Genomic DNA, 16,778 nt, shown 5'->3' with positions numbered 1-16,778 from the left:
GAATGCCATTTGTTTTTTAATATTTATAGAGAGACTTAACAACCCTTTGAGAATCTAGGCCTCACTATAAACAGGGCCCAGCTAGGGAGGCAACTAGTCAAAAAAAGTGTTTATACAGATGTCCAACAAATCCTGCAGTATTATTATTTCACATTTGCAGTAGCGTAACACCTAAAGGCCAGTCAGACCCAGGCTTACAGTTATTACACGCACACTCAATAGATGACAACCTAGTGGATCCTCTTACATATCTCCATGCCAAAGGACTGTGATAAATGCTACAAAAATACAAGCAAGAAACTTATTCTGTTGGAGCCAACAATTCAAGTGCAATGTTGCAAGTGTCACGCCAGGTATGTACCATTCAAGGTGCCACATTAGGTATATTCAAAGTCAAGAGCGAAATACTGAGTCACCCAACACCTGATGACAATAGTGGAAATCTTTGCAAGAGATCTCAAGGCAGACCCTGGAAGCAGTTCCACACAAATGCCAGCAACTTGCTTTCTTCCCCACGACCCAGAACTAGAAGTTACAGCAGCTCTAGCTTTGGAGGGGGATCTTCTCTTACCTTAGTGTTTGATGTGCGTTGTGCAACAAAAGTGGCATAAGCTTTGCATACATTCCACTGCTCGCCACTGCAGAGATCTTCATAGCTGACTTGGATCCCAACCTGGAACGGATTCCAAAAGAGACAGTGAACTACACAGGACCAGTCAATTCAAAATGGCTTCAACTACTCCTGTGGAATAAAAGCAGGTGGAATAAATGAACCTGGGAAGTGTCACAAGCTTCCTTCCCCAAATAATGCAGGATATGAAGAGGATGCACTGACACAGGACCTCTACTCCCATACTGAGGGTCAGCAATTCATTTGAGATGGGGAACAGCAAGGGCAACTATTGCTTGAAGAGTCCTGCTGCTTTATAGTGACTGGATCATAGAACTAATTCCTTGGAGAGCAAGGCAAGCCATATACTCCAGATCAGACTGTTTCTCCCCAAGCAAAGTAACTGAAACAAGCCAAAGACTGGGAGTCAGGGGACATCTGGGGCAGCAGGAGAACAATGACTCTTCAGGGATTCTTACAACAGCATTAAAAGTATAAACAGCTAAAAGAACAAGAGAATGACCTCTAAATAGGTGTATATGCAGCTACATCGGGCTGAATGCACCTGATCTTGGATGCTAAGCAGCCTTGGACTTGCTAGCACTTGGATGGGACACCACTTTGCAAACCCAGGCACTGTAGATCCAGGCCAAGGGAGGTGTGTCCAGAGCACCTGGATCACAGAAAACTGGACTGTAGAAATCAAATGGGCAGCGAGACATCACTCAGCCCCATTGTCACTGCCACGATGATGGATGGGAAAGGAAGGAAGGTTGGGTCGGTAGTACCACTAATACAAGTGTTCATTGTGAGGACAGAGAAGCAGCAGAAGATGCAGGTAATGGGGTAAGGCATACAAACCTCCATGCTAGAGTTAAAGGCTCGGTTTACTTTTGCTTTGATGTTCACAACTTGCCCAACACTGAAAAAAAAACAAACCAAGAACACAAATTAAAAAAAAAATTGGAAAAGGTGTTACTGTGGGATCAGAGGGAAAACAGCCCACATGTACAAAACACACTTTCACCTAAAAAGCAGTTCTGCCTCCCTGGCAACCAGTCCCCGATAGTGCTGAAGTTAAGGTCTATAAGGCAAAATAGCTCGCTTCCTGAAAACAATAGTGGATGTCCTATTAGCAGCTACTTGTACTTCCTGGGGACTGCATATGAGGGTCACCAGGACAGTTCGTGGAGGGGGTAGGGAACCATAGGTATCCTAGGGATTTATGAGAGGTAAAGGCTCTTCCGTGGGCCCCAGCACAGAGAGGCAACTGGGCCCAGTCCTCATGTCCTTTTCCAGTACAACAGAGAGGGCTCACAGATGAGATTTCATGCTTGAGGAATTTTACATTTAAATGGTATCCAGGTCTTGGGCTGCGACTCTGGGTAGGAACATAACAGCTGGCTTCTCTGCACAGCCTGAAAGGTACCTGCTGTGATTAATGCAAGCGTGCAGGGGACACAGCCACATCCCGCCATTTAATATGCAGTCACAGGAGTCCCAGGGAGGAATGGCATAGGCCGCATCAGGAAAGGTGGGAGAGGAGACAGGTCAGATTTCACCGAGACGAAGCCAATTTAGCTTCCACATCTGGAATTCTCCTGTCTACCCAGCAGGAGTGTATTTATTAACAAGGCCTATTCTCGAATACTTTGGATGCCAGTTGTACTTGCTAGAGAAAGAGACCACAAAAGCTGGAAACCAGCGGTCCTTTTAGACAAAGTGGCCCCTTTCTCCAAGGCAATAACAAATGCAATAGCTTCTCTAGCAAGGTTTTCAGTCTAGTTTAAGTATCCGCAGACAGCTATGCATGCACACACTCACGCGCACACCGACCCTTTCAGGCTAACAAATCAGTGGTTGTTAAATCAATAAGTGCGATTAACCAACATCATTGATCAAAATGGGCTAGTCTTTGCCAACTGCTTGATGAAAACAGGAATATTCCTTCCCCATTTTGGAAGGAAATAAAAAGAAAGACGCTAGAAAATGTTGTTAATGCCACAGTCAGTTCATGCCCTAGTAAGTGCTCAGGTAAGTTTGAATACACAACCTTAGTTTTTCCCGTGCCCCGGTGCACGACAGTTAAGACTACTTCATTCAGCTCCACTTATTTCAGCTACCAAACCTGAGATGCAAACAACCCGAACAACTGATTTTCATACATCCCCCACCCCTCAAGACTAGGCTTGAAATCTAGTCCAGTTTTTCAAAGCTGGAGTTCAAAGCGGGTTCAGTTCCAACCCTTCCTCGATTGCCGCTGCTTGTATTTTGGGGATTTACAACCCCACTTTCCTTGTTTCTCATTTTTCTTACCTTCCTTGCTGTGTGAACAGACCGTGGAGAATGCTAGACCATAGAGGGGAAACTGGCTATTCACAAAACCAAACCAGAGAAAAGAGGGACACGTTCCTCCCATAAAACCACTTTAAGTTACAGTCATCTTAGGTGTTACTTGAAGCAGTACAGCAGTGGGTGCCGGACCCTGCTGCATTACAGTCGTGGCGTGAGTACACGTCACAGCCCATACCGCTGTACGGGCTGGCAGTACAGTTCCCAGGGATGACGGCTGCAGCAAGCTTGTGAGCGAGGAGAGGGTGTAAAATTGTACTCCGCCTGGGTGGGACTTGCTCGTCTCTAAAGCAGGGGTTCACAGCCCTACCAGAGTCGCAGCACCTCCACAACATTTCTGAATTTGGAGACAGCCCCGGCTGAGAAGCAGCATTGCACTGCCTCAGCTTACCTCAATGGTTCTCAACTGGGGGATGCCACCACCAAGTAAGTTCCTTGCGCTCCTGGTGCGCAGCCAGGCGAGGAAGGACTGCATGCGAGGAAGGACACGTGGGAGGTCTCCTGTCTCATTAGGGTCCTCTGATCAGCGTACAGAAGGTGGGAGAGCCAGCTCGTGCCATAACCCTTGCTGCTCTGACCCTACATAGTGTCTCCTGCAAACAGAAGTGCCCAGGGCAAGCAGGCACTCCTGCCTGTTTCAGGCTGATCAGAGAACCCTAACGAGGCAAGAAAGCATGCGTCTGCCATCGCCCTTTCTGGTCTGGCTCTACAAGAGGGGTATGAGGCACTTTTCTCTGGTTGCCACAGCAGTGGGGCCCACGCTATGGCACCTCTGAGGGCGTCTCGTGGCACGTGGGGTGCTGTAGCACCCAGTTGAGGAGCACTGGCCCAAAGCCGTCTCCCTATGACTTGGAACAACCAAGGGGAGCCAACTGTGTCAGGGACAAAGCGGCCTCCATTTCTACTGGTTTTGGGAGACTGGAAACTATCAGCTGCTCACAAAAGTGAGTCCTTAAGTCTGGGAGCAGGAATCTCCAGTCATCCATTTTCTCAGCAAGCCAGAGCAGTGAACAGCCAGCTCACCCTACAGTTTACATGCACGGCTCTCTCAATCAATCACATCCCCTTAGGAACACCAGCTCCCTTAGACGCCAGTGAAAACAACTTTTATGCCAACGCCAAGTTAATCTGAGGATTACTGAAACATTAAAAGATTAAGAGAACTGCCTCAGTGCATGTAAAAGCTGGTAGGTATTGAGTGCTCATGTCAGTCAGGTTAATGCGACTATTCGCAATGTCACTAGGTTAGGGCTAGCAACAAGTCTAAGTCTACTGCTTTCACTTTTGCAGTTGTTCCTACCAGAAATCGTCCTTCCCATGGTGTTGCCAAGGAGATATTATATGCATCTGTCTGATACAAAAGAAAAGCAATGTTTGGGTAAAAATATATACACAGAGAGAGAGAGCTCCATGACAGTACGTTGTACACGTGCAGAACTACTTTGATCACTTTGTAGGAACAGCACCTCTTTTTGCTTTGTAACTGGGTTCATGTAGAGTGACTATCACCCCTGCAGGCTATAGCCAGGATCAAGGCCCTTGTGGGAGCTGTACAGTATAACAAGACAAGGGTTTTGGTTCCAGGGGCTCAAAGGCCACCTTTATAGTCAGGTGCAGGAGTTGAATGTACATTCAAAGGGTGTGTGGGTGGGAGGATGCCCGGAAGAGGAGGTGGATGGTCGACCATCTTGCCCGACAACCAGGAATGCAGTTGACCACATGCCTCACTCGATGTACAGTGTTTAATCAACGTTCACAAGGCAGTTTGCATTCTGATTTTTGCTGTTGATTTCTTCATGTACAGATCTGAAGGGTCAGGGACTCCGAAGGCACCTAACCCCATTACACCCAATAAAACTTTATCTTTCCACTTATTGCTTCTTATCGACCGATATAGCCCTCTGCTGTAAAAGCTGCAGGCTGGTTAAGGGTGCATGAAATAGCTCCTGTAGTTCTCTTCTTGAGACAGATCCAAAGACAAGCCCCTTACACACCTACACACCGGGGCATACACCAAGGGGTTTTGTCCATTTGCAATCTAGTCAGTTATTTGCTAAAAGATAAAAGAAGAGTCATTTCAGGTCCTGCACCTGATGCCATCCCCCCTCCCCTTCCCCCAACTTCCTTTGTTGAGCTCTGCGGTTTTACAATCACATTTTCCTGGCTTTTAAAACATGGGTCTCTCTCCCTTCATGGGTGTATGGGGAGGGAAATGAAATGCACACAAAGAAGCCAACCAGCTCTGGACCTGATCCAAGGCTCACTGGAAATAATGCAAAGGCTCCTCTGGCTTCTGTGGACTTTGAAGCAAGCTCTCCCCTGGGAGCCTAGTTAAAATATAAGACTAGGAAGACTCAGGCCAGTTAAGATTCAAGTTCTCCCCAGGACCTCCTTAAGCAATGCTTGCAGGGGGGCCCTCCAGCCCGCTGAACCAGCTGCAGCTGTGGACAGATGCAGCTTTCCAGGGGGTCAGACTATTGACCCAGAAGGGTCTGATCGCTTCCGTCGGCATATCAGGGATCAGTAATGCCAACAGCCCTGCAGAAGCAACTGCTGAAGGTAGGACCAGTATAATACAAATGTCCGCAAAGCTCGATTCTGCCTCCCCAGGTCTGAAGCAGCAGCGAAATCAAAGTTGATGAAGTTCTTGAAGGAGTGTCTTGCTTCGGGTAGATTCATCCACAACTACATGAAGAGTGTGCTACAAGCTAGGAGCTGCACAGCTATATTCCAACTCAGCCCATAATATTGTGTCCCCTCCTATTCCCACCCTGAGGATCTGCTCTAAGAATGGAGAACGCCTGGTCTATGCAAGTGCTGGCAAAAAAACCCATCAGGGGTCCTAACTCAGAACTGGCTGCAGGGTTTGGCACACATTGTTTCCTCTCCACCACCTCTGCTTGGGCTCAGGCAGGAAGGGGCCTTGCTCTAGCGCTCATGGCTCTGGGTTTAAGTCCCACCACCAACCAAGGAGCGTTTGCCTGGAACTACAGGCTCCCTACATGCGTCAAGTGGACCCCATGCCCAAAAAGCAGGGACCACGCATACAATTAGACAGTCTTTATCACTGTGTGAGAACTTCAAATGGTTTACTCCCACCCCCATGCACAGCAGGATGACCTCAGCCTCTCCACTGAGGCTGACATGGCAGATTCCACTTGCTTACCCAGCCTGTTAGACCAGAATGGACCTCAACCTTCAGACACAGGCAGCATCTCCTCTGCAGTGTTCCCAGACAGAAGCCTAGGCCACTGCGACTAGCAGCATTGCATACAGTGATTGTGTATGAGATCACAGCTCTGTCCTTCCTCCCCTGGCTTGGCATGGATTCCCAGTAGGCTGGATTTCTCTGCCAGGAGTTCCAAGTGCTGTAGGAGGACTCTGCTTGCATCAAAATCAGCTACTGAAAATCAGAGCATCATCATTCCCTCCCTATCCCCTGTGCTACTGCTCCAGAGTGGAAATGCAGCAGAAAAGACTGGAGGTGGTTTTAGCTTTTCTGTCTACCAGAGTTTTTAAGTAGGTCAGACAAGTCATAAGTGTTACTGAGTTCTGGATTACACACACACCCCTCTTCGGCTGAGAAGAGCTTTATAGGAAGGTGCACACACACACACACACACACACACATTCCTCTTTGGCTGAGAAGAGCTTTATAGGAAGGTGCACGCATGGACACACACACACACACACACAGACACACACACACACACACTCTTTGGCTGAGAAGAGCTTTATAGGAAGGTGCACGCATGGACACACACACACACACACACACACACACACACTCCTCTTTGGCTGAGAAGAGCTTTATAGGAAGGTGCATGCATGGACACACACACACACACACACACACCCTCTTTGGCTGAGAAGAGCTTTATAGGAAGGTGCACGCATGGACACACACACACACACACACACCCCTCTTTGGCTGAGAAGAGCTTTATAGGAAGGTGCACGCATGGACACACACAGACACACACACTCCTCTTTGGCTGAGAAGAGCTTTATAGGAAGGTGCACGCATGGACACACAAACACACACCCCCACCCACCCACCCACCCCTCTTTGGCTCAGAAGAGCTTTATAGGAAGATGCATGCATGCACATGTACACACACACACACACACACACCCTGCTTTGGCTGAGAAGAGTTTTATAGGAAGATGCGTGCACACACACACACACACACACTCACACACACACACACACACACACACCCCTCCCTCTCTGGCTAAGAAGAGCTTTATAAGAAGGTGTTAAGCTCTTTAACTAGCTGCTTTCTCTCAATTTTTCAACATACCCTCACCACTGGGGAATTTAACTGGGTCTTGTCTTCACTAGAAGGAATCCTGCTTAAACACCCTTCTTCACAGTGAGTTTGAAGACACAATCCTGGCCAAGTGTCAAAGAGGACAAGTTGTGCTCAGCCCTGTCCTCCATCGGCATGCATAAAGCATAGCCTTTACATCATAACTAATGACATGAAGCCACACACGAGGAAGACTTGTCCTCATCTGGACTGACCAGTCAGAATCATGTCACTTGTCCTGCTCTTTTAAAATAGGAATCTCAAATTCAAGTTTCCTAGTAGAGGAAGGCTCACAGCAAGCAAGTCAGATTTTCCAGCTCCCAGGCCAAGACAAGCTGGCAGCAACACGAGCATTACTTTGCAAAAGGAGAATTCTGGCTTTCTCCCAGCAGACACACGTGACACTTGTGACCAGCCATCCTGGAAAGCAACTGCTCACCTCTCTTGACTCGGGGGGTCGTACACACAGACTAAGGAAAGGAATATGAAGTCAGAGAGCACGCCACCGCATCCGAAACTATAGGGTGGGTGAACTGATGGTCTCCCACTGGCCTGCCAAAAGCAGCAGCACCTCGTTCTTCCCAGCTTAAAGAAACAGGATGAAGGAAGCTTCTAATAAGGCAACTGGTTGGGCCTTTTTAGGGAGTGTAGTTTTCAGTCAAAAGTTGCCCCCTGAGCAGATTTGCTCCTGTTGCACGTTTTAATTGTGATCAACCCTTGTTTGCATCAAGCATGTCATTACAGATCTCAAAAGGTTTTCCACAGATGGGTAGAGCATGAATTGAAGGCATCTGCCCAGCAACCCAGCGACACTGTCCCAGCCTGTGCTTTTCCACCTTGCTCATGTTTGAATGGAGGAACAAGCGAGTATTAACTTCAGTGACCCTCTGAGGGAACATCTCCTTCCCTCGCTACTGCAAATGCCTCCAGAAAATGAAGTGCTTTTCCAGAAAGGGCTCGTTTCCAATCTACCCCGTCAAGGCAAAGAGCGAATCTCATGTTCCCACACTTGCTACCCTAGATATCAAAGCATCATCCTTCTGGGCAACAAGAGAGTGCCCCCAAATTCATTCACAACTAGAGCTGCTGGCCTTTGCAGGTTCTGTGCATTTTTTTGCCCCATAGTAAATGAAAGCTTAACCCACAGGAACGTATCCCCTTTCATTGAGGGTTCAACTGTCATGGGTTGGTTACCTTCCATTTACCCCAGGGTAAGAATGGGTAGTCAGTAAATCCCCACAAGCTTTCACTGCACATTAAGTTGCTTGTGCTTGCACTAACAGTGTAACATCCACAGGAACGCACTTGTCCTCACCCTGCTAAGCACAACTAGATTGCACCGATCCAAGCCCACTTCTTTCCTTAGTGAGAACCTCCACCCTCGAGCTGAATGTACTTTAACTTACGACCACAATCCCCACCCCAATACCTGCTCCATCTTTAACTGTCCCAAGCGTCCCCCAGTAGACAAGCCCCAAACTACTGTATCTCAGCAGGGCTGCATGTTCCTACTGCGTCCTATTTACCAGCCATCTACACAACGAAGAGACAAGAGTCCTTCCTAACCTACAGACACAGCCAACCTTAAAACGATTACATCGGACCCTGCACAGCACAGAGAAAACACAGTCATTTCAATGAAATTATTTTAACTTGATCACCCACCCATTTATCCCTTTAGCCTATCAGATAAATAGAGGGTCATTAACACAATTAGCAAAAGATTAGCAGAAGATTCCAAAAAAACCCCAACCCTCATCTTTCAAAATCTCTCACAAGCCTTTAATAACTCAATTTTTTTAAAATCCCACTAGTTACAATCACGGATTCAATTTGTGTTTTTGCTCAGGGCTTAATGTGAGCATAGGACCGGTGAGAGGTGTCAAAATGATAGCTCTCAAGACAGATGTCTCCCATTTATCTACTTAAGAGCTAGCAGCCTGAGCAGAGGCAGCGCGTGTCTCTGGGAGTAGCAGGGCCTTTGTTTCTCATCTCACTAATCCTTGGTTTCTCTGCTGTGACCAGAACAAGGATAACCTAGGTAACGAACCGTGCTCCCCAATTCTTTTCACGCAGGCCACCAACCAGCTGTCAAAGGAGTAACTTTTGTCTCTGTCTGCCTAGGACGGAGAAAAAGCCCTGTCCCCAGGGAGGGGCACGGCCCCATAGCCACTCCTATTCCCTGAGCTGTCTAGACATCATTTGTCTACATTTTACTTACTGGCATAGCTGCAAAAGTGTGCAAGTGTTAATGTTCCATCTGCAACCCTGGCCAGGTGTACACTACAGAGCGCTGGCACACAGCTTCCCAGCTAGGAACATAGGGAAAAACAAAAGAGAAAGAAAAAAAAAAAAGAGACAGACACATGTGCACACTCACACACACACACACACACACACACACACACACACACACTGAGGATAGAAAAGTGCTTCTGTTGGCTTTGTTTTCTGCAGGGATCTCCTTTATTGGACCAACTGTATATAGCAACACGTCCAGAGGTGTAACAAGGTGGGTTGGCGCCCTGGGCATACCCTGCCGGATGCGAGCGGGGAGGGAAGAGTGGCAGGAAGGTGCTGCTCGGTGCCAGAGGAGCAGGGCTTCCGAGAGCAGGTGGAGCGAGAGTCTTACCTGCGCTGGGGACTCAAAAAAAAATTTAAAAATCAGTCCATGACATGGCCTGCCCACTCTGGCTATCACTCCTACAGCAGCAACGTGGTGTCCGTGCACCCAGCTGCTGCAAAAGCAACACTGTGGAGCTGCTTCTGCCATGGACACTTGTGGGGTGGGGGCACATCTCTGTTGCACCTACTCAGTTTGCACCCAGGGCTGGTCCCTGCTCGCCTACCCCAAGTTACACTACAGAACACCCCAGCCCTCCTACTTCGCCAGCTTTGCTGTTCTGGGAAGTGGTGGCACGGTGCTGGTGTATCCTGCATGTTCAGGGGGCTCTGCCAACCTCACTTCTGCAGCAGAGACTTTCCTAGTGTAGACAGGCCCATAGTAGCAATTCAATAGTGACAGTGGGAAAGCCTTTGGTCTAAAGTTTCATCAGGACAGGAGTGGTACCCCCTTCTGAATCTCTTGGGTATAGTGGAGTGGTTTGATACAGCTCATTGCTGCTTGGTTAGATTTTGCCACAGAATAACCTGTTTCAGCAACCACAGGCTTGTAACGAGATGCCCAAAGATTTCAATGATGTCTTTAGACGCCCACATAGGTGGAGGGTGTTCTTCCAAAGATCTCAAAGCTACATAATTGACCTAAGCAGCTGATGAGAACAGATGAGCACAGTTCCTAGTGCTGTACTTTCTAGTTCAACTTGAGTGGGAAACGTAAGTATAACCTCTCCTATGAATTCTTGGTTGAGACTTGGCCTGGGATCAGAAGTACAGAGACAATAGCTTCATTGCTGGAACAAAGTGAGCCTCCAACTAAGTCAAGACCAAGGTAAGTTTCAGGTCACCTCTGCTGCCTGCACCACTTTGCCTATCAAGCCTTTCCATCAGCTAATTCATTCATTACCATTAAATTAATTAGCACCAGGTTTTCCCTAGTAGGCTGGACTGCCCAGAACGTATAAAGCTGCTGCATATGATTGGTGCCTTCAGGAGCAGGTGTGCGCTGAGCCTGGTTTATACAAGTATCCTCAACAAACTACTAACCATCTGCAGTACTTAATAGCTCTGTGCACCTGGGTGTCTAAAGGCACATGCTGCATTGAGCTGTCTTTTCTTACAACACTGCTGATAATAGCTGTGAAGCATGCACTGCAACGGAGACAGAAGCTATATAGTGAACTCACGGACACTGTGAGTTCAGTTTGGCAAGCACAGAGACAGCATCCAATATGGAAAGTCTTCTCTATACCTAGAATCTACTGATCGCCAAAGCTGGCTTAACCACCTCACTCCAAAACCAACCTTTAAATCAGAGAGCACTAAAAACTCAGAGCTACCAACATTCACAGGGAAGAAGCATCTCCAATTGCTCACACCCAATATGCAGAAACTTCATTAGAAGTGGTTTAGTGAACCCCTTAAAAAGGAGCACCGACTTCCTACCATCATCCTCTTAACCAGACCCAGTGTTGCATGCTCAGTGCTGTACAAAACGACATAAGAGGGCTACCGGCTCTCCCCTGGAGAACGCATTAGGCACAGGCCATTAGGATTACAAAGGCAAAAGTTCACCCTTCCATCCAATATGACTTATGGAGACAAGCATTTGAGAAAAAAGGCATTTTTCACAACTTCATGTAGGCTATAACATTAAACTGCTGTATGCAAGACAGCTGTTGTATTCCTTCCCAGAGGTGGTTGCATCTCAGTTGCGGCTGAAGCAATAATCCCTGGTTAGGCTTACTCCCCATCCCTAGGGAAGGTGCTGGGTAAAGTTAAGAGCCACAAAGAGGTTGGAGACCTGTAAATAAGAAACACTACAGCTGTGTCATTTATAAGACTGATTTTTCTGGACCAGTAACTGGAACGGATTCCCTGTAAAGATAAAAAAAGAGGGAGGAGATGGATTATGAGGGAAAAGCAGGAAAATAAAGCAAGCGGCACTATTATATAAACAGCAGAGAGTTGTCCATTGGCAGGTCTCAGAAGGAATGTGGTCCCAAATTGTTGGGTGGGTTACAAGGTCTTCTACAAATGTTCAGATTCAAACCTCTGTGGCCCTGCTCCTCCCTTGCTCTTGTGTGCTGGACTGGGATGAGGTTTCATCTCTATAGAGCAGAAGGGATGAATTTGCAGCACCCAGACTCCAAGTCTTTAATATTTGCTGCGTGCAAAGCAGAAGAAAAGATTTCCCCCCCACTAAACTAGCAAAACAGCCAGAGAGGGAAGTAAGGCATTTACCTAATCGTGTGCTCAAAATAGATATCGTCCACGGAAGCTGTGACGCAGGGGCAGCCAGCGTGTCTCTCGGCTAGAAAGGAAAAACAAACCGCGTCAGTGCCTACAGCAATGCACCAGACAACTGGGCTGCTTGTGTCTCGGCAGGTCCTGGCTGGGCACGAGTAGCCTGGGTCTCTGCACTGGGCTCTGTTTAGTGCTCGATCCTATCGACTCACCGCGTCCAGAACACAGAGCTCCCTCTGTGCAGAGGGTCACCATGGGTTACTCGGAGAAGATGCTCGTTCCTTCTTTCCTCAGCCAAAGACTGCGTGCGTCTAACATCACCCAGCACACAGACTATCAGTCTGATCTCTCCAGTCACATAACGTGAACCCAGTTCACTTGAACAGGATCAAAATTAAAGGAGCAGACATCGGTGTTACATTCCCCTCCCTCCCCCGTCAGAAATGAACATTGGTACAGATAAAGAGCGATACCATTTATATCAGCTATTTAAAAACTGTCCTCAAAGGGTGTCCTCATTTCTCTACACTTCCATCTGTCACTGGAACGTGTATTCACCCCCTGCACCGCTGTTACGGCCTTTTTGGCGATGCCTTTGCTATGCATATTGGAAATTGCAGAGTTGTTTCTTGTGGCAAGAAGATCTCCCAGTATACCGGTTCTATGAGCTCCGTTTTTTTCGAAGCATGATCTCACAAATGGGAAAGCCAGTGGCACGATGCTGCTTATCACCCAAAAAGCTATTTAAAAATCAAAGCAGCGCTTTGTAGACTGAATGCTTCATTTGATGAAGCGTGACTATGGGCAGACCCCCCAGTGCCAGGTTTTCGCTAGGAACGAAATTGCACACAACGGACCAAGCCCGAAAAAGAGGATTGAAAGAAGAGTGCTGACACAGCCACTGCAAGGGCCACGCGAACACTGTGCTATGACAGCCGGACCCTGTAGACAAATAGCAACCTCCTGAACTATCACATCTACCTCTCGTAAGCACAAGGCGGCAGTGACTTCACTTGGATCCTACCAGTTTTCTATGGCAGGCCTTATTCAATTTTTTCCATGATGGGGAGCACTTTATAGGACAGATCCTTTCCATAGACCCACCTCCCAAACCATCAATATCTGCAGCACAAGGACTTTCACTCCAATACGGAGTGTCAATGCAGCAAATTAAGGTGTCCCCCTGCCCGGTGTGCTACAGCTCAGGAGAAACAGCTCGACACTAGAGCCCTAGCACTAGCCGCTATCTGTTAAGTGCTGGTCTGTCTTTGATTAGCTATTCCACCCTAGTCCCAGCCTGATCATTACACCCAGGTGCTATTCATTTGCTAGGTATTCACTTGAAAGGGCACAGCTGTCTCAGGAAAACTTTTGAAATCTGGTATAGAAAAGGTCATCGTTTAAGATAGCCTCTCCCTCCCCCCTGCCACTTGCAACCACAGTCCCTTCTCTATCACCTTTTGCTTTTTATAAGAACTTTTTATTACGATGATGCAAAACCTCTCCCCTCAGGTAGTAAAGGCCAGTTCTCAGCTCTGCTGCTTTCTAGGATCATTGACCCTGCTATAAAAGGGGGAATTTGGGGGAGGGGGCTTCATTTTGTAGACAATGGAGAGATTCTTCCAAAGACAGCAACCTGCAATCTTGTAGCATAGCTTAAATGGTTGACAGATCCAAGTTCCCCAGCTGCCACTGACCCTCTGTGTCTACAACTACGGGCAAGTTGCTTCCTTTCTCCTGTGCCTCACCTCCCTTCGTAAACAGGGATTGCTGCTTCCCTGCTTCTCGGGTGCCGGGAGACGCTAGAATTTGTTAAAGTGTGCAAGATGTTGGGAAACAAAAACAGAGACATGTCAGACAACATCTCTAAATAATTAAGGAACAGTTTCCTCCACACATGGAGTGCACTTGTGGAGTAGGCTGCTTACAAAGGACCCATAAAAATTTAAGTGATGGGAGCAAAGAATGAGCTGAGATCAGTTCTTCCTGGGAACTGTTACCCCACATGCCATCAAAACCACACAGAACAGAAACGCCTACGCAGAGACCTCCGCAAGAGCTTAGCAATGTTTAGAGCTGGATTATACCATGTACTGCAAGACACGCTGTAGGGCAAGACTCCGTAGGAGCCAGGAGATGGACTGGAGCTTTCTAATAGCAGGGATGAATCTGACAGCTCGTTTCTGCAAGCGCTGTCTGCAGATTCCCTTCGCAGGTGAAGCTCTCCCTGCTATAGGAGTTTTATCTATTGAAGTATTAACAAGGACTAGCCTTTCATGAGTATCGTTAAGGATGTCTCTTCTCAGCGGTGCCTTCTCTGTCACACCCTGGGTTCATTGCAGAGAGGGTTGAGCTGACTTGAATTAGATAGGCAGGAAGGAGGAGGAGAATGGCAGAGAAAGATCTTGCGGTTTAGGGACCCACATGGCAAGAGGTAGGATAGCACAGGGCTGCCCCATGGCACTGGACAGACAGTACTGAAGCATCTCAGGGTGCAGACACACCTTGCAGTCACCTGAGTAGGCACAAGGCCCCTCACAGGAGGTGCTGTCACAGCACCAACCCACTAAGCAGCAGCGGAGCTGGTTTGCACAGAGCAAAGGACAACCCTGGGTGCAGGAAAACCAGAATAAGGGAGCAGACACATAGCCCCTCCGCAGCATGCCTCTGCTTCACCTCTGCACCAACCCACCCCAGGGCATTAGGGTGCATCATGAAACCTGGGATGCAGGGGACTCATTTTTGCCAGATGCTTTTGGAAAGCCCAGGAAAGCAGCAGCCAAGGCCCACGGTGATCCCAGCCCTGGTGCTATGGTTCAAAGCCTCACGCCCATGGGCGACTGGTGCCTCCTGAGTCTAGGGGGGCACCAGCGGGGCACAACCGGGGCACCAACACTCTCATGGGGGGCACATACCCCCCCATACCCCCCCTACATGTCGCCTATGTTCACACCCCACCTCACCCTCTCCCCCTGGCCCGGCTTACCAGACAGGCAGGCTGCAGTGTCGATCCACTTGAGCAGCTGCCCAACACCAAGCTGGCCACAGTGGTTGGTGTGGCAGGGCAGCACCATCTGGCTCATCTGCACCTCCGTGGGGTTGCGCGTCTCCGTCCCACGCTGCATGATGCGCTGGGGTCCTGCTCCGTCCGGGCCGCAATGCAGCACAGCAGCCTGGCGGGACAGTGAAGTGATGAGCCTCGCATTAGGGACCAGGCGCTGAACTCCTTGGATGTGCTGTTCCCCCTCCCACAACATACGCAATCCCTGCCCAGGGGCAGCCTCTCCTTTCCTCCTCTCAGGGCTGGGCAGGGGACACCCCTGACACTGCTCTGCCCCTGCTCAAGTCTTGGGGCAGAAGAAAATTCCCCTGGCAGGGGAATAAAGCAGCTCTCTGCTGAGCTAGAGTAGATGGGGGAAGAAAGGGGGGATTTGGGGAGACTCAGGGCATCTGACACCCATGTCCCACTGAAGAGGAGTCGCCCACAGTGCAGCCACCCGGCCCCTGTAAAGACCTTCATGCCCAAGTCTGGATCCTCCTCGTGCCCTGGCTGTTTGGGGCAAAGCCCCACTTCAGTGGCTAAGCACAGCACCTTAGGGGCAGGTCTGGGCGAGCGAGGAAAGGGGACAGCGCCCAGCACAGAACCGAGTCCAGCACTGAACCGTTCTCAACCCCAAAGCCCTCAGGGTCCAAGCCGACAGGCACCGGCGAGTCCTACACATCGGATCCTCAGGGCTCCTAGAGATGAGTCGAAGCCAGAAGGCGTGGCTTGGTCTGAACTCCAGCATCCTCAGAGTTTGGGAATAGGCGATGCCTAGGGGAGCATTGATCCTGGCCCAGCTGTCGCTACCAGTCAGAAGAGCAGCCCAGAAACACCGTTTCATTTCTCCCAGGGGGAATTTTGACAAAACAAAACACCAAATGCCTCTATTCAAAATGGCACCGATGCCCCATGGCGGCAGTCGTTTCATGACGCTGCACAGCAAGGGACTCCAGTGACTTTCCTCCTCTCCTCACCAAGGGCAGAGCAAGTGGCGCTTCAGGGCAGCTGTGGTCCCGCCTTGGAGCCCAGTCCATAAATGCCACTGGAAGGGGAAAGCACCCACAACCAGCTTCACAGGCTTAAAGGACCATCAGATCCTCCAATCTGATCTGATAACGCCCTGCGAGACAGACTTCACCCATGCTAAGCCCAGTAGCGTGGGTTAAGCTACTGCATTTTATTCTTTGTGGGACTAAACTGCCGTGTGCTACAGGGAGGCCAGAAAGGCCAATGTGTCACCGCAGCCCATGACCCTGAGAAATGGCAGGGAATGGACTCAATGAGATATGTCCCCACTCCCCATGACCCCTGCAAACACTGTGGCAGAATCCCACAAGTCCTCCGCTCCGAGGCACCACAGCACCACTTTGAACTGCTCTCCCGGCTTGACCAACATATTTTGGTTTCCAGCACAGGGATGTTTCCTCCAGGAAGAAGACACTTCTCAAAAAAATAAAGTTCGGTTTTTTGTCCAAAAATAATTCAATGGATAATTATTTTGATAGGGAATATTTGATCCACTCTACCTGAAAGGCCGCAAGAGCAGGGCATGCTTTCCAGATCTCGGGCAGCTTGCAGGATAGTCTGATAGAGC

At 48.9% G+C, this 16,778-nt stretch overlaps 1 protein-coding gene across 1 annotated transcript in view; it reads right to left on the bottom strand.

Annotated features, from left to right (window-relative positions):
• ACOT11 (acyl-CoA thioesterase 11) overlaps positions 1-16,778 on the bottom strand; it is an 82,632-nt gene that overhangs the window by 18,752 nt on the left and 47,102 nt on the right. Inside the window, 4 exon segments of the mRNA XM_006025808.3 lie at positions 572-673; positions 1,472-1,532; positions 12,139-12,208; positions 15,128-15,314. Coding sequence (XP_006025870.3) covers positions 572-673; positions 1,472-1,532; positions 12,139-12,208; positions 15,128-15,314 — 420 coding nt within the window.

This window comes from Alligator sinensis, unplaced genomic scaffold (assembly GCF_000455745.1).
Source record: "Alligator sinensis unplaced genomic scaffold, ASM45574v1 scaffold172_1, whole genome shotgun sequence".
Taxonomy (NCBI): domain Eukaryota; kingdom Metazoa; phylum Chordata; order Crocodylia; family Alligatoridae; genus Alligator; species Alligator sinensis.
This window is presented reverse-complemented; position numbering and strand designations above follow the sequence as displayed.